At 41.9% G+C, this 18,788-nt stretch overlaps 1 protein-coding gene across 3 annotated transcripts in view; it reads right to left on the bottom strand.

The window, feature by feature from the left end:
* CERS6 (ceramide synthase 6) overlaps window positions 1–17,947 on the bottom strand; it is a 314,768-nt gene extending 296,821 nt beyond the window's left edge. For 2 of the 3 annotated variants that reach the window (XM_040229272.1, XM_040229275.1), the window contains exon 1: window positions 17,589–17,947. In XM_040229272.1, coding sequence (XP_040085206.1) covers window positions 17,589–17,758 — 170 coding nt within the window. In that variant the 5' untranslated portion in view covers window positions 17,759–17,947. The remainder of the gene's footprint in view (window positions 1–17,588) is intronic. The other variant, XM_040229274.1, reaches the window with a different exon arrangement.
* Window positions 17,948–18,788: the final 841 nt, after the last annotated feature.

Raw genomic sequence — 18,788 nt, 5'->3', positions numbered from 1 at the left:
AGTTCTGGAAGAATATATATATCAACTATTTATGCTGGACACACCTAGGGAAGAATGACGGACTGAGAAAACAGAGTGAAAATGGAAAATTGCTGTAGTTTTTCTGCATTGAGAGTTTCCCAGTGAGATTATAGATATATAAAACCAGGTAATTTCTTTAATGATTTTAAAAATGGAAGAGGTTTTATCATTTTAAATGCTCAAAAGATTTCAAATACTGACTGTTTCGTAGCATTAAGACACCAAAACATTTAAAAATCCACAAACTAGAATTAATATATTAGAAATTAACAAATAGTTACTGCTGAGGTAATACTACACCACGAGTTCACAGTATGTTGTGTTATTACCATTGTAAGAACTGGGGGAAAAAAATTTAGAAGTTCCATTTAAAACTGGTGTTCCATTTAAACCCCATTGTCTCTAGAATGAATAAGTTGGAAGAATATTTCCTCCCACAGCTATCAGAAAAGCTCTGAAAACTTTGTCCCTCACCTGCAGCGTTGTGGCCATGTGAACACTGAAGATTATGAAATGGTAGCCACAGCCTCTGAAGATTTTATCAATGAAATAAATTATTTTTAAAGAAAACTGTTCTATTACTCCATGAGTCCAAAAACAATAGATTTTAACCAAGTTGATTTTAAGATACCCTCTTTATAAAAATAAGCAGAAAGCGATCTAATGTTTTCTGTTTTTAGACTAAAAGAAATGGGTAGGAAGCAATAAAATCTAAGAACAAAAATTGCAAAATAATAAGAACCAGAAAGCAAATGAAAAAGAATTACCCATAGGAACATAGGAAGACTTCAAACAAAAATGTTAAAGAAATTGTAGGCTCCATGATTGCTTTTCAAAAAAAGAGAGAGAGAGAGAGAGAGAGAAATCAGGGTTCAGAAAGAGATTAGAAAACTGAAAAATAAAATTGCAAAAAAAATTGGAAAAAGCAGTAGAACAGAAGGAAAGAATTATTTAAAAATTTAAAGCAACATTAAGATCAAGATGACAAACAGAATAAACATGAGTGAAAGGGACACCTGGTTGGTAGGTATTATACAAAACCATGTATAATAATAAAATATATTTAAAACACCATACAAAAGATGGATATGAAAGTTAGGCCAAAAAAAGCTAACATGTATGTTACTGGTATTCCTGAAGAAGAAAAGAGAATATATTGAATAGAAGACACATCCAAAGATGGAACATAAAAAAGCTTGTATTAAATAAGAAATATTTAAACTAAAACGTCCATGTTTTCATGGAGCAGGAAATGGCAACCCACTCCAGTGTTCTTGCCTGGGAAATCCCATAGGCAGACGAGCCTGGTGGGCTACAGTCCATGGGGACGCAAAACAGTCGGACACAACTTAGCGACTAAACAACAGCATACACTTGTTTGCAAAGTGAGTATAATTTTAAAAACACAAAACACAGCAAGACTGAAAGGTATTATTTTCCAAACAAGCACTGTATTTCTATATCACAAGCAAATATTCAGTGTTCAAAATACATGGCTTATTTAAATCCAAAGTCTGATTCCTTTGTCTCAACAAATCTTCTTAGATCCTCTACATTCAAGCAACAGGACACAGAAGCATTGCAATAAACACACACATTTATCCCCTGTTTAACATCAGTCATTTGTTTTCTTTTTAAAGACACTGAATTTTGTCCCTTTATTAATCCTTATAAAATATTCTCACTAATTAAGTAAATAAGGTGGGAAAGAAAAAGAATGTTTTGACTATGGTTATCTCATTCACTTTCTCATATCTTCTTCCCATTCCTTTCTAAGCAATTTCTTTTATTTATAGCCAACTATTAATCAAATTTTGCATAGACACACACACACCTTTATCCAAGCATGTGTACAAACTTATTTTTTAACATTTATTTTAATTTATTTGGTTGCACAGGGTCTTGGTTGCAGCACACAGGATCTTTAGTTGTGGCATGCAAATTCTTAATTGCATCATGTGGGATCTGATTCCATGACCAGGGATTGAGCCCAGGCCTTCTAAATTGGGAGCCTGAGCCTTAGTCACTGGACCACCAGCAAAGTATCATATGTACAAACTTAACACAAAGAGAGGAAATAGGGCTCCATGGGTGACCGCAAGTGCCAGAGCAGAGCTCATGTTTTCCTCTATAAGAAACCAAGACCTTAGGTGGAAGAATGGGTATGGGTATTGCTGCATGGACTAGGAGCTACAGTTGCCTTTCATTTTCACACTGCAAATAATTTTTCCTTAATTTATAAAATCAGTAAAAACTAATAAAGAAGAAGATTCTACGATGCTAGTAATGTTCTATTTCTAAATCTGCATTCAGATTAATGAACACGTAAGTGTGTTTGCTTTGTTGTGATAATTCAGTGAGCTATAGGTTTTAAGTATACTTTTGTGCATATTTCTGTGTGTATGCTATACACAGAATAAAAAGTTTACATTAGATAAATAAAGCACTTTCCTAACAACGCCATACAAACGTTTGTTAAGCAAGTGATGATCGTGCATTTCAGGGTCAGATTTACAGCAAATACTCGTTAGGGTGGGCTTCCCAGGTGGCTCAGCGGTAAAGAATCCACCTGCCAACGCAGGAGACACAGAAGATGTGGGTTCGATTCCTGCATTGGGAAGATCCCTTGGAGGAGGAAATGCCGACCCACTCCAGTATTCTTGCCTGGGGAAATCCCATGGACAGAGGAGCCTAGTGGGCTACAGTCTGTGGGATCGCAGAGAGTCAGACACGACTGAGCGACTGAGCATGCACCCACACACCCCTTAGGGTATTAGCTGAACTGGGGTTCCACCAAGATGGAATTTTAAGCCAAAGTCAGGAAACTACGCTTCTTTTTGTCTTACACACCTGGCGGAGAGTCCCTGCCTCCCTCCCTCCTTTTCTCCCTCTCTCTACTCTCTCTCTCTACCTCTCACTCTCAGTCTTTCCACAAATCTAAACACTCCTCAGTACCAAAAAGACATGTGTAGTTTCACCTTTAAAGATAAGTATAATCTGTGTCAAATTCCAAAATGCATCACCATACACTGTTTACTTTAGCAGCTCCCATTCAGAGCCGTTTCCTGACTCGCCTAGATTGGCTTTTTAAATAGAGCCATAAGAAGTTTCTGGCAGCTAAGTGCATCCAATTCAGAAAAGCTTCAGACAATTTGAAGGGACTGGATGTCCTCAGATTTGACCCGAGTAGAGAATTAGATATTGGCTGGGAAAATGGAAAGGAGAGAAAGTTCTCCTTTTAATGCAACATTTTTTATCTCATCTTCAACTCTGAGAAACGGGGAAACTGCTTGCCAAACAATTGTTTTATAATTCTGGAGCTGAATCGTGCTCAAGCTCAGTCATATCCGACACTGTGCAACTGTTGGGACTGTAGCCCACCAAGATCTTCTGTCCATGGGATTTTCCAGCCAGGAATACTAGAGCAGGTTGCCATTTCCTCCTCCAGGGGATCTTCCCAATCAGGGGTTGAACCCACGTCTCCTGTGTCCCCTGTATTGTAGGCAGATTCTTAATCCACTGAGCCATCGAGGAACCAATTTTATTTTTTCTGTTTCCAACCAGAAAAAAAGTCTATAACCATAAATTTATTTTCAAAACCAGAAAGAATATTTATTCCATGTGACTTATTTTTTAAAGACACCAAAAAATTAAAGTTAGTACAATGGGAGGTGATTGCTCTTATTAACCATCCTTTTTAAGTGGATCTGGCTCAAACTCACTATTATCCTGGGAAATGTGAGTTATATCAGAGATACTGGTAACCAAGGCTCAGGACCAAAAAATGAGGGAGTCAGCCAAGCAGGTGATTCAGGCTACCTTCAATTTGAGGCAGAGGAGGGTGTGAGCAGGAGAGAGAAATAACCAGAGGACATGGAATTACTACGTGAAAGAGAGCCAGCAATTAAAGAAGTGACACGGCCTGGTTTTAAATTGACGACGAGCTGTCCTCTACCCAATCGTCTACAGCCTGATTCTATGCCAACATGTGGCAGGCTAGGAGGCACGGGCTACAGCACAGGGACTGACTGTGGCAAGCCTCCTGCTTGCTTAGAGACCCAAGACAAGAGCCTGCCTCTAAGGGAGGCAAAGTCAGAGCACTGGAGTTTCCCAACACTTCCCTCATCTGACTCTAAGATATAGTACACTGCAATGTTTATTTCAGGAGCCCGTCTCTTTCAAATAAACCATAGGTACCTACCACTACCAAAAGAAACTTTTATACTTTGTAAAACTCAACAAAACCATGAGCAAAAATTGCACACACAGAAAATCACTAGATTGCCGGAGCTCTCCTTAGAAATAACTGCTGGTTGACAACCACCACCTGTATATCTATTTTTGCTTTCTTCCCCAGTTCCTTTGCAAATTCTGCAAGCAGCCACTTAAGTGTGGGTGCTTAACAGGCACTAGAGTGAAAGTGGGAGGAAAGTAAAACTGGGTGCACGGTTTCAGTAACACGGAACAAACGAGCTCAGGAGCAATTAGCACACTAAGAAGGGGTCCTGGCTGTCTGCAGAGTGAGCTCTGCTCTCAGGAGCTCCAACCCACGTTTAATGGGGGCCCCTTCAATCACATCTTTTTTTTTAAGCCATGAAATGTGGTACATTGACAGTGGGGCAGGCAACACATCTCAAATCATCAGATGCTTCTTCCCACAATCAGCTTCATTCACCTGCAGGGAGAGGCAGAGTAGCCATTTTTGTTGTATTAATAGAAACACCCGGCCAGTGACCAGACCAACTTAGGTGTAAAAGAGCAAACAGTCAGGTGGTGTGACCAACCTGATTTTCAGGTCCAGTTTTTCCTGGGCTGAGGCATTTCCTGGAATAGCTCCAGAAAAAGTGGACTCAGGGGCATCATCCTGCAATGGCCTTGTGAGTATCCTATAGCAGCCACACTCTCCCAGGACCTAGACCTGGGTGGGTGGTGCAGGGCAAGTTACTTCATTTCTTTCTTTCTATAGGCTTTGGTGTCCTGATACAGAAAATGGGAGGTGGCGATTGCTGGCTTTCCCAGCATTTCTTAATTGTGGTTTTCAGAACATCTGTGCCCTAAAACAGCATCTGGAAGTGGTGGTCTAAAAAGCGGGGGGAGGGGTGGTAGGAAGAGTGTGCTCAGGTGAGGGGGGTAATTTTTCACTCTATCCATTCTATGTTTAGGATTGGCTTTACGTGGTGCTAAGAACAAGCAGACCAACTTTTAGTCAATTTTATTGTTTTCTTTTAAATCTGTTGGTAGGTAATACAGCCCCTTGCTGCTGCCACCCAGGGTGGACCTCTCCCACCCCCAACACCCCTCCCCCTGACTTTGGTGCCACACTGGTGTGTAACACATGATTGACTCAACTATTTTTTAATGAATGAGTTTTCCTTTTTTTTTTTTTCTAGTCAATGACTAGAAAATGACTAGTCAATGTTAAACTACTACTGAATTAAAATTGAGGCAGTTTTGATCATTTGTCATTCTAGAGCACTGTAGTTTCCTCTTTGCCTCACATCCTCACTTAAAAGACATGGGAGGAGAGGGTGAGATGTATGGAAAGAGTAACATGGAAACTTACATTACCATATGTAAAATAGACAGCTAACGGGAGTTTGCTGTATGGCTCAGGAAACTCAAACAGGGGCTCTGTATCAATCTGGAGGGGCGGGATGGGGAGGGAGATGAGAGGGCGGTTCAAAAGGGAGAGTACATGTCGAAGTTTGACAGAAAACAACAAAACTCTGTAAAACAAGTATCCTTCAATAAAAAATAAATTAATTAAAAAAAAGACAGCCCACCACAAATGTTATACTTGCTCATCTTTAGATGCCCTCTATCAGTGCCTTAAAGAATTTAACAGGCTTGTTAAACTATTTACAGGGCAAATCGTACATTTAAGAATGAAATGTTTAAGCTATGCAGAGCTGGAAAAGTGGCTGTAGTAGAAATGAGGTACAAATCCCTTCTGAACTAATTTGGTCGGCCTAGGTTTGCCACTTTCATACCAAAGGAAGTTCAAATTGGGGGGTGTAGATTTGTTTCTCTTAAGGAAAAAATACATATATTAAGTATGTTTAGCTAACTTTGAACGTGTGAATCTTCACAAGCATGATCCCAAAGACCCTAGAATGAATTTCTTTCTTCTTAAGGATAAAATTAAGATAATCCATGAGAGTTAAAATTCTGAAAGAACTCAATAAAGGTCATTCCCAAGGCTTTCCTTTCTCTGGAAGGCTCTTATTAGGAAAAAAAGAAAAAGTATTTCTGAGCTGTCTAAATAGTGACATTTCTCAGCAAACTGCATGACAAACAAGTGTGAGATGCATAAGGCCCAGCTCTTCACTAAGAGGCTGGGATTATCTTCAGCCAACTACAACTGGAAGAATCAGCATGCTCCTTGGAGGGGAAAAAGAGAGAGAGAAACAGGAGGACTAGGAAAAGTAAGTCAAAGGACTACACCAGCAACCCCAGCCTGTGAAAGCAAGAATGCAGTCTGACATCCTCATTCATGACATAAAGATAATGCCAGTAAAGAGTTTCAGACATCTCACAGTAAAGTCTCATTTCTGGAAACCAGGGTTCCAACAGTCAGAAAGCAACTGTGTGTTTGTGTGTGTCAGAGTGTACATGTGTGTGTACGTGTGTGCATGCACCTTCAATAAACCCAAAGAACAAATACTCACCACCTCCATGAACTAGGTACTGCCCTACACACAACACATGCATGCTTTATCTTATTTAATCTTCACAACCCTAAGAGTTGCAAATAGAAGCTGAGCATGAAGAGATGAAACTATTTGTTCCTAGATCTGTAACAGCAACATAGGTGGCGTGGCCAGAATCCAGCCTAGGTCTTCAATCAATGTAAATGGTGAATTTGATGTCTGCCATTACCAGTGGCTGAATACCTAGCCAATTTCCCCTGTAGACCACATGCAATAAAAAAATGACCATGGGGCCAGATGGGGCAGCTGGAGATAGACTGGGTTATTTGCATAAGGCATCGGTCCACTGCAAGGCAGTTTCCAGAGAAAACTCCAGCCAGTGGAAGTCCATCTTCCTGGGCTTTCCCTCAACGTAGAGCCCTCTGAGTACGCAGCTGTGCATCACCCATCTCAAATCCCACCGTTAGAAATAGCCTTCTGCCACCAGTACAAGCAACTCCCTGACCTACAACCCACTATTAACCTTAGAGAATAAAAGGTTAAGATGCATTCTCCTCCCTAAACAGGCATTGTGTTGAAGAGACTGAAGCTTCAATGCCTGTTTAAGACGCTGAATATTTACTCTTCAACAGAACTAGTAAATCCTTCAGTTCCAGGATCACATAAAGAGGTTCCACTGCCTCTGCAAGCCACACCATTTCCCCACAGGTACATCCAACACATGAAATCACGTTACAGAACATTACTTCTTCTCATAGTAAATACTGTAGTGTACTATGTTATCAATTATTTTTTACACAATGTATATTTTTAAGAACCAGATGAGTCCCCTTTAACTACATTTTCACAGACAGTCTTCCAATATCACAAAGTAGGTACACTCCCCAATTTACAAGCGAGAAGACCAAATTTCAGGGCATTCTATCCACTACTGAATAACTGAGAAGAGGCAGTGTTTGAATTTAAACCCAAGTTCCACAGTCTTTCTGATATCCTATCCATTTTCCTTTTAATTCTCATGAGGAATATACATTTCTAATTAAGTCCTATAAGTGTATACAACAATAACAGAATTTAAATGCAGTGTCACTCTGGAGCATACCCATGCACTCAAAGATACCCATACTCCCACTGACAGACAAAGCCCTTATATTCTCTTAATCTCCAGCATGCCTAAGTGACTGGTTCTCAGTTTTCCTTCACTCAAGCTATTGTGTCCAATACTGCCACTCTGGTTAAAGCACCAAGTCACTTTATTTTGCTTTGAAATGGTGATCCATTAAGACAAAATCTACAGAGCCACTCAGACTAGCTGGCAGCTTCTACTCTGATACTTGCCAAACTGTGTTCCTAGACAAGATTCTAGATGGTTCTGTTTCTCTCCCCCACTCTTAACTCTGTGTTGCTCCTCTGCTCTCTAAACTAAGCTTGCTTGTCTTTTAAAAGGATCTGTAACAATGAAGGGAACTTGCCCAATGGCTCACTTGGTAAAGAACCCACCTGCCAATGCAGAGAACGTGGGTTCAATCCCTGGGTCGCGAAGATCCCTGGAGAAAGAAATGGCAAGCCACTCCAGTATTCTTGCCTGGGAAATCCCATGGACAGAGGAGCCTGGCGGGCTACAGTCCATGCAGGTCACAAAAGAGTCAGTCTTAGTGACTAAACAACAGCAACAGCAATGAGTACCAGAAGGAAAGAAAGGGGAGAGGGGGAGAGAGAGACAGAGAAAAGTAGAAAGAGAGGGAAAGGATGGAAGGAAGGAAGGTCGGAACGGAGAGAGGAAGGAAGAAAGGGAAAAAATGGAATGGAAGGGAAGGAAAGGAAAGAGGAAAAATAAAAGGCAAAAATAAATGAAGAAAGGAAAAAAGGAAGAGAGGAAGAAAAGAATCACCATCACAGCTTCAGGACAGCAACAACAGCTTTGTAACCAGAAAACCTCAAACATAAGATGTGACATTTATGTAGACATCAGCAAGTCACAAATGTGATTCCTAGGTCACTAAGTGGGCATGAAAGGCCACCTCGTAATGGACAGCATCTTCCCTGCACTGAAAAACCATCTGGGTACCTCCAACCGCACACCTGCCAAAAACAACCCGCACAATCCAATTTCGAGGTAACAAAAGCAAAAGCAGGAATAAGAAGCAGGAGTGGTCCACAAGAAGTTCATTTTGAAGGCTAGCAGTGAGGAGAAAGTTCTCTTTAAAAACAACAAAACCTGCCCCAAATACTCTCATAAATGAATCATGGAAAGCAGTGTTTTGTACAATGATCGAACATTAATATAAACTTTGAAAACTACTTTTCAATAATATGTACCTGCCACTGCTTGCAATCAACTGCTTGTAACAATCATTGCTTGCAACCTGCCCTATAGTAGATAGCATTTAAGCAAAACCATGTTCAAATTTACAAGTATCTAAAAACATCTGCTTACAAAAAGGGTGTGAAGTTAAATTAAAAACTAGGGAGAAAGGTCAGATCTGCTCTTCTTCCACTGCAAAAGCTTCCTACCAGAGGAAGTATCTCTGGCCTCGGCCACTTGCCTTATTAGCAATTTATCCTATCATACTGGTTTGCTTTCAGTGGAGCGTGAAGTGAAAGAGGGTAAAGTAGGAGGCCTCTACTTTAGTCCTAAGGATCCTCTGAAAATGTACAGTGTGCTTTTCCCAAAGACACTTTGCTCTCCTTTTCTGGACATGCCAACAAATGGACTGAAGCAAGGTGTTTGGTTGAAGGGCCTTCCAAAACCGTCCAGGATACTTGAGTGCTCTCTGGCCTTCAACCTTCCTTCCATCACCCCTCATGGAAGTGATGTTTACTCCTAAATAGAAAACTGTCAAGTCTAGAAAATGAAACCAGGTATTTCTAGTAAATGACTTTTCCTTTTAGTCAGTGAACTATCTTTATATTTGCATTTTGCCACCATCATCACCATCATCTATCTCCAGAAATCTTCTTATTGTAAAACTGAAACTGTACTCACGAAACAATAACTTCCCTCTAGCCCCTGGCAACCACCATTCTGCCTTCTGTCATTATGCATTTGGCTATTTAGGTGCCTCATATAAGTGCTATCTTACAGTGTCTGTCTTTCTGTGACTGACCTATTTCACTTAGTATAATGTCTTCCAGGTTCATCCATGTTGTAATGCATTAAAATATACCACATTTTGTTTATCCATTCACCTGTCAGACACCTGAGTTGCTCCTAGCTTTTAGCTATTGTGAATAATATTGCTATGTTCATGGGTATGCAAACATTTCTTTTGAGACTCACATTTCAATTCTTTCAGGCATATACCAGAAGTGGAATTGCTGGATCGCATAGTAATTCTATTTTTAATTTGCTGAGGAACCTCCATATTGCTTTCCACAGTGGCTGTACCATTTTACACTCACACCAACAAGGCACAGGGTTCAATTACTCCACATGATGACCAACACGTTCTTTCTTTCCTGTTTTGTTTTGTTTTTTAATAGTAGCCATCCTAATGGGTGTAGGATGTTATCTCATTGTGGTATTGATTTGCATTTCCCTGATGACTCAGCTAATAATTCGCTTTTATCCAAAATTCAGAGAAACCATATAAAGGTGTTTAGGCTCAATCTCTGAGTTTTCCTTGATAAAAACCCATTCATTCTTAACCCCTGAAACTTTTTCCAAGCCCTTTCTCTCTGTCTCATCCTCCATACTAAACTCAGGATATTATCTACTTCATTATTTTGCCTGCATCCCTTCCAATATCTAGAATTTGAGAAACTTCCTTCCTTATGATGATGACTTAGGTTGTAGGGGAGAGTCAGTAAGCAGAAAGAAATGAGTATAAACACATGAGTAGAGAAACAGATCAATACAAGACCATTCTGATTTTTAAAAATATCCAAAGGCCACCATTTCCTACCCAAAACGTTAGGAAGTTCATCCCAGTAGAAAAATATACATGAATTCACAGCAAATGAAATACAAGTGAGCCTTCCTCAGTGATCAATGCAAAGAAATAGAGGAAAACAATAGAATGGGAAAGACTAGAGATCTCTTCAAGAAAATTAGAGATACCAAGAGACATTTCATGCAAAGATGGGCACAATAAAGGACAGAAATGGTATGAACAGAAGAAGAAGATATTAAGAAGAGGTGGCAAGAATACACAGAGGAACTATACCAAAAAGACCTTCATGACTCAGATAACCACGATGGTGTGATCACTCACCTAGGGCCAGACATCCTGGAATGTGAAGTCAAGTGGGCCTTAGGAAGCATCACTACGAACAAACAAAGCTAGCAGAGGTGATGGAATTCCAGTTGAGCTATTTCAAATCCTGAAAGATGATGCTGTGAAAGTGCTGCATTCAATATGTCAGCAAATTTGGAAAACTCAGCAGTGGCACAGGACTGGAAAAGGTCAGTTTTCAACTTAAACCCAAAGAAAGGCAATGCCAAAGAATGTTCACATTACTGCACAATTGCTCACACGCTAGCAAAGTAATGCTCAAAACTCTCCAAGCTAGGCTTCAACAGTACATGAACAGAGAACTTCCAGATGTTCAAGCTGGATTTAGAAAAGGCAGAGGAACCAGAGATCAAATTGCCAACATCCGTTGGATCATGGAAAAAGCAAGAGAGTTCCAGAAAAACATCTACTTCTGCTTTATTGACTATGCCAAAGCCTCTGATTGTGTGGATCACAACAAATTGTGGAAAATTCTGAAAGAGATGGAAATACCAGACCACTGACCACCTTACCTGCCTCCTAAGAAATGTGTATGCAGGTCAAGAAGCAACAGTTAGAACTGGACATGGAACAACAGACTGGTTCCAAATCAGGAAAGGAGTACGTCAAGGCTGTATATTGTCACCCTGCTTATGTAACTTATATGTAGAGTACATCATGCAAAATGTTGGGCTGGATGAAGCACAAGCCAGAATCAAAATTGCCAGGAGAAATATGAATAACTTAAGACATGCAGAGGACACCACCCTTATGGCAGAAAGCGAAGAACTAAAGAGCCTCTTGATGAAAGTGAAAGAGGAGAGTGAAAAGGTTGGCTTAAAACTCAACATTCAGAAAACTAAGATCATGGCATCGGGTCCCATTACTTCATGGTAAACAGATGGAGAAACAATGGAAACAGTGGCTGACTTTATTTTTTTGGGACTCCAAAATCACTGCAGATAGTGACTGCAGCCATGAAATTAAAAGACACTTACTCCTTGGAAGGAAACTTATGACCAACCTAGACAGCATACTAAAAAGCAGAAACATTACTTTGCTAACAAAGGTCCGTCTAGTCAAAGCTATGGTTTTTCCAGTAGTCATGTATGGATGTGAGTTGGACTGTAAAGAAAGCTAAGTGCTGAAGAGTTGATGCATGGTGTTGGAGAAGACTCTTGAGAGTCTCTTGGACTGCAAGGAGATCCAACCAGTCAATCCTAAAGGAAATCAGTCCCGAATATTCATTGGAAGGACTGATGCTGAAGCTGAAACTCCAATATTTTTGCCACCTGATGTGAAGAACTGACTCATTGGAAAAGATACTGATGCTGGGAAAGATTGAAGGTGGGAGGAGAAGGGGACGACAGAGGATGAGATGGTTGGATGGCATCACTGACTCCTTGGACATGAGTTTGAATAAGCCCCGGCAGTTGGTGATGGACAGGGAAGCCTGGCGTGCTTCAGTCCATGGGGTTGCAAAGAGTAGGACACAACTGAATGACTGAACTGAACTGAACAAATATTTGGGGAAAGTTCATCATGAATAACATAAAACACACTCACATACAAGAATAACATCTCTTCAATTTTCAAAGAAAAAAAAATTTCTTCAAATAATAATAATATGCCTGCTGATAAGAAAATACAAATGAATATAATCTTTCCTGACACCAATTTGGTGATTTGTATCTATCAAGAACACTAAAACATTTATCTTTGGTCTTAGAAATGCCACTGCTAGGAAACACTTCTTAGGAAGTCATCAGTAATTGTAAGGTTTATACATGTCAACAGGAAACAGCCTAAATATCCAACAATAATATAGGGACTGGTTAAATGAATTATAGTATATCTATAGCATAGAATAATGTAGTCATTGAAAATACATTTGAATAAGTTTAATAGCATGGAAAATGTTGAGACTATATCATTAAATGGCAAAAGAAATTTCTCTCTCCTAGTTCGAGAGCCTGGAAGTCTAAGATCAGGATGCCAGCACATCTGGTGTCTGGTGAAGTCATCCTTCCTGCTTCAGAGACAGCCATCTTTTTACTGTGTCCTCATGATGGAAGGGGTGGGGGAGCTCTCTGCAGCCTGTTTGTTGATAAAGGCACTAATCCCATACACGCATGAAGATTCCACCCTCACGACCTAGTTACCTCCCAAAGTTGCCACCTCCTACCATCATCACCTTGACACTTGCAACTTATGACTAAAGATGGCCACCTATGTATTTTGAGGGTACGTAAAGATTCATTCCATTGCACACTCCACTCTTCTAAAATAAATCTGAAGATATCAGTGTTTTCATTATTAAGGTACATTATGGGAATATCCTTCAGTTATGAAACTCACCTGGCATCCCACTTTTTCCTTACATTCACTCATACCTACCCTTTCCCCTCTAACCATCAAGAATACAGCCCCATTCATTTTTCTCTCTCTCCTCTCCTCTCTTCTCCTCTGTGGTCTCACCCAAGGCTATTGACAAGACCAAGATATTAAGCAAACCCATAAGAAAAACTAACCTACTGGCCAGACATTCCCTCTGATACAGCTGAGACCTCTTGTTCTTTGAGGGTTTGGGAGCAATAGGTCATATTTGACACCTCTGATGTCAGCCTCTGAAGAATGACAGTTCTCATGTAGCTTAGCATGTGGAAAACCAACCTGACATGAGTGAGTTGCTCATTTCTTACCCAGCCATCACAAGAGGTGTCAGGCCTACTCTTTGTTATTCAGCTGCTAGGTCGTGTCTGACTCTGCAACCCCATGGACTACAGCACACCAGGCTTCCCTGTCCTTCACTATCTCCCAGAGTTTGCTCAAACTCATGTCCACTGAGTCAGTGATACCATCCAACCATCTCAACCTTTGGCTCTGGGATCTAGCTAAAAAATTTCTAAGGAAAGAGAGCAATTGCTTTCTCTGGAGAATATGCTTTGTTGGTTATTCTGAAATAGTATAGCTTTTTGAAGCACAAATGATAACAGCCCAAATGATTCCTTTAACTCAACCCATAATTAAAAATATAAGAAACAAAACCATTAGCTAGGATATTTGTATGTATGAAAAAAAAACTCTTTATTCTTAGATGACTTATTACTACCTGCAAAAAAAAAAAAACGTTTAGCCTGCCTTAAAGTTTCAAGAGATAACAGTTAGTAAACTTCAAATATTATAGCATTCCTATAGGAGGAATAACTGAGAAAGTGCAAGCAACCTTGGATTACAAAGGCCACCAACTTCACTGCACAAAAGAGAAAATAAGGGAGACAGAAATTAGGTGGCTACCCCAGTGAGAGGTAAGTTTGACTAGAATGCAAATGTTCTGATTCTCAATAAGTACTTTCTGTGTCTCTCTCCTAAACCCACAAGGAAGAAAATGCATTAGCATTACCTTTTATAACAGTAACACAAGAATCTCTTTATTCCTGCACAGAAATTCAGCAAAATTTTAATCCCACATTTATGAATACCATAGCAGCACATATTTTTTAAAAATGAGTTTAGAAGAAGCATTTATTATAATTCCAGAGAATGGCTTATTGAGCCTAAACAAGTATTAAATCAAGAAAATTCATCAAATAAATGATGCTATAGTATTAAATAATATTTTGTTCCTTGTCAACACGCCAACAACATAATATGACAGTATACACTACAATTCATTCTACAAGAAACTTCTAGGTTTTCTCAGTAAACAACAGATATTTTACTCAGTTAAGCAGGTAATTTCTACGACTATGCTAGAAACCACCAAGCTTTGGGCCATTCACAGACTCAGCCACAAGTCACTGAATTTAGACTGCTCCATTTTGAACCAACCATGCCAGGTATTCACACTGTTATCCATGTGGTACTATAACATGGCATTGTTCTGGCCACTCATGCCTTCACTGCCAACAACCCGACAGCGGGGGTGAAATTAAAAAGATAGGACTGCTCAGTTGGGCAAAGGCCAATTCAATTCATTCTTTAGTGTTTCTCTTTATAGAGAGAAGTAAGTAAGACTGAGGAGAATGAATCCAAATTCACAATTTTAGTCTCAACAAGGGTATTGAAGACTCCCATTTAATAGAAATCAAGGTCTTGGATAATTGGTTATTTCATAGGTATGTTCTCAACTTTGAAATAAATGATAATGGTCTAAAAGGAACAGAATCCTAGGGGAATTATTTTCTATTACAAATCATTTTATAAAAAGATTTCCAACCAGCTTCTTTAAATCATGTTAAATATTACAGAAAACTCCAAAAGAAAAGGAAACATCCCCAGTGCATTGGAAGGGTACCAAAAGTGAGCTAGGTCAATGCCAACAGTATTGGCTAGTTCAGTTATACTGATTCAGGTCTTTGATGGGTGCTGAAAAGCAGGCCACAGGTTGGATGCCAAAATGTGTCACTTAGGTTTGAAAGAGGAGAAACATACAGTACTTGAAATTCTGGATACAACTATACCCTTGAATTATCAGAAAAGTGAGAGAGTCCCAAATGGTTAAAGACAGAGTTGTCACTACTATACGAAAAAGCAAAGTAGACACCATTCCAAAAGTCAGTAGCATCTTGTGGTATATGGGTCATCCTGGATTATTATATTGAGTATTAATCACAAACTTTCACTTTTCATATAGGCTATTAAATCACTTCTATTTGGATCAAGGGCCTGCAAGAAACTCACCAAGTCTCTACATATCAATATGAGGACATCTGCTGTGACTAACAGTTAAAGGCAGCTGACCCCCTTGTGTAAACTGTAAGTAATCGGATTGTGCAAAGGAAGAAAAAGATGTTCAGGAAGAGGAAAAATGAAATTCCAGTTTCAACTATGAAATTAACTTTTATTAAAAAAAAAAAAAAGGCAGAAAAAGGCAAAGTACAAAGCTCTCTTCATTCTCTAACAAATGTATTTCTTCCCACCAAAGGAACAGCCTGGAATCAGCTTTCCACACAGGTCAATAGCTGACATGCTTGTTTTTCAAAACATAACGCTATACATCTCTTTCAAATGCATTTGCCAGCTAAAAGTGAGTGTGGCCAGGATTTATCAGCCAGGATTGATCAGATGTCATTCGGCAACTGTATGGAGTCCCTACTATGTGTGGTCACAGAGCAACTGGCTGCTCCCCACAGGCTCTTTTTGGAGAGACTGCAAGTTCAGATATGAGTTCCCATTTTCTATAAGTAAACATCTGCTCTACAAGCAACTCTAACCCTGCAAACACACCCACTTTCTCACTGTAAGTCTCAGAGCAGGATAGGATCAAAGAGGGCATCTGTGCTCGAGTCCAATCATTTGAAACAGCCCTTTAAGTCTGTTCCTTTGTGCATGTTAATCTCTGCAGGTGAAATAGCTGATTTAGTTCTCAAGCAACAATAATGCCCATTGAAAAATACACCTTCCTTAAACAAAAGATACTTATTGTTCCCATGAAGTACAGTCTGTTGCCATTTCCAGCAACAAATGACACAAAAGACAAATTCTGCCATTTGTGCCACTCAAGAGTGGCTTAGGACAAATAGAAATACCAAAAAAAAAAAAAAACAGAGCAAAAGCTTAAGAAACAAGACCAAGATGAGTTGGGGGCAGGAAAGGAGAGGTGAAGTCTAAGAGAGAAGTGGAGTCTATACTCAGTAATCTGAGTTCAGCCTCTACTGATGAATGGAGGGCGGGGGAAGAGAGAGAAAGGGTAGTAGGTAAGGTTTTCAGTTGAGAAAAAGAATCGTGTTTTGCTGTTCCGGTTTTGTTTCAATAGCACCCCGGAGAATGCATGGCAGGCAAAATCTAATTTGGTAACTAAGATTGATTCAATAAGTAACACAAGTTTCTTTATGACACAAAGGAGTTATTCAACCAAATCCAGTTATTATACAAACAATAATATGGCAATTCTTTAAAACTATTTGTGTTCTGGTATCAAAGTTTACGGTTATTCATAGGAAACATCTATCAATTTAATAACACCCTTTTGCAGGCTGTGCACCCGTCCCGTCCTCTTTTAAAGAAATCGCTAATGGCCCGGAGTCCTGGAAACCTACAAACTATTGTCACCTATTTCCCAGCACTGTGGTCTGATACTCAGTGTCACTGATGGAAACCAAACAGCTGCCAGAAGCCAGAGTCCCTGGAGAAATTTCCGAAGCCCAGTCCTGGCAATCCGTGGGCCAGGGTGAAAGGATTTGGAAGTGTGCGCGGTTCCTCCGCCCTCCCGGCCGCGCGTCCGTAACATTTCGGCTGTCAGGTGAGTGGCAACAAGGCTCGGCGGGGAAGCCTCTCCCGGCAGCGCGCCGTGATCACCCGGCAAAGAGGGACAATCCCGGCGGAGTGCAGCGTGTCCCGCGGCCGGCCGATGCTCACCTTTGTTCGCCCGCCCTCTCCGCGAGGAGGAGAGCTCGGGTCCAGGAGTGCGGGAGGCTACCCCAATGCTCCCGGGGCCCTCTCCGGCGCCCCGGAGGAAATTCGGAGGCCAGCCAGACCCTCTCCGGCTCCCAGAACCTCAACAGTGCTGAGGGGTCAGCAACGTCTTCCAGAACACAAAGGTTGGGAGGCGTGAGCGCTAGCGCTGGGGGCGCGGGTGCGTGCGCCACAGAGCACGCGAGTGTGCGTGTGCGCGCAAGGATGTGCGGGTGTGTGTGCGGGTGTGTGTGTGTGCGCGCGCGAGGGTGTGCGTTGGGGGGAGGAGCGCTCCAGCTCTCCTTACCTCTCGAAGATGAGCCGTACCATTAACATACAGAAGGCCAAGGGGAAGGCGAGATAGAGGTCCTCAGCCTGCGGGAAGGTGGCTTCCTCCGTGTTCTTCAGATCCGCCCAGGTGACATTGTGCGGGAGCCAAAACCTCTCGTTCCAGAACCAGGCTAAGATTCCTGCCATCTTGCTTTGTCCACTCTCGTCCTGGGCTCCCGCGGCCCGCCGAGCTCTCCACCGCGCAGGGCGCCCGGGGATGCGCGCGCTGCTGGTCCGAGCCTGTGCCGCCGCCGCCGCCGCCGCCTCCTCCGCGGCCGCTGCTCTCGAAGGCTCGCGGCGAGCCCCGGTTCTCTCCTCCCTCTGGCCGCTTTGGGGAAAGGAGCCGCCTCGCCTGTCACATGGCAGCCCGGGCCGCTGGCCCTGATTGGCTCGTCCTCGCGTCAAGCAGCGAGGCACACGCGGCCGGCTAGCCCACGCCCGGAGGGCAGGGCGCAGCCGCTGCGCCCTGGGCGCAGGGGCACCGCTCCCGGGAGAGCCTACTGGCCCTGCGGTCACCGAGCTCTGGAGCGGCGCTTAGGGTAGCGACGGTGGGTCCGGTTTCCCGAATTCGCTCCGGTCCCCCGGGCTTGCTCGCACATGCTCAGAACACCGGCTCCGGCCCGACTGGAGTTTCAGGGATCTCAGTGGGCTTCCAGTGCGCCTACAGGCGATGGGTTGGGGGCAGGTAGTGGTCGGGGTAGATATTCGGAACCACCCTTGCGCCAAGAGAGAACAGCAAAAGGAGAAGTACGGGCCGCAGAGCGCAAAGGAGGAAGAAGTAGAGGGGAAAGTCACCCACTCCAGCGCTTTGAGTAGGGCGCGGGGGGAGGGGGGGCGGTGGAACCAGGAACTAGGGCAGGATGGTTTGGCAAGAGTCGTCTGCCTCTACCTCACGCTGCTTTCCCCATCCATACCAGACCTTCAGCCTGGTTTTACTCCCCTCGTCACCACAACCAGCTCCCCCAGGGAACAAGTCCCTCTGTTTCAGTTTATGACGTTGTAAGAGAAATTAGGCACTTAATTGCTGTTTGATAATGATGAGATGATGATGATGATAACAACCGCAGCATTTTGTAAAACCACCCCACAAAAATGAATCTCTCAGAAAATGGCGCCAGACCGCATTTTTACTTGGTACATCAGTAGAGAATCTCCACTCTGCTACTCCTTGATTCTG

This window comes from Oryx dammah, unplaced genomic scaffold, assembly GCF_014754425.2.
Source record: "Oryx dammah isolate SB20612 unplaced genomic scaffold, SCBI_Odam_1.1 HiC_scaffold_27, whole genome shotgun sequence".
In the NCBI taxonomy this organism is placed as follows: Eukaryota; Metazoa; Chordata; class Mammalia; order Artiodactyla; family Bovidae; genus Oryx; species Oryx dammah.
The sequence above is the reverse complement of the archived record's forward strand: the minus strand, read 5'-3'. Positions and strand labels throughout refer to the sequence as shown.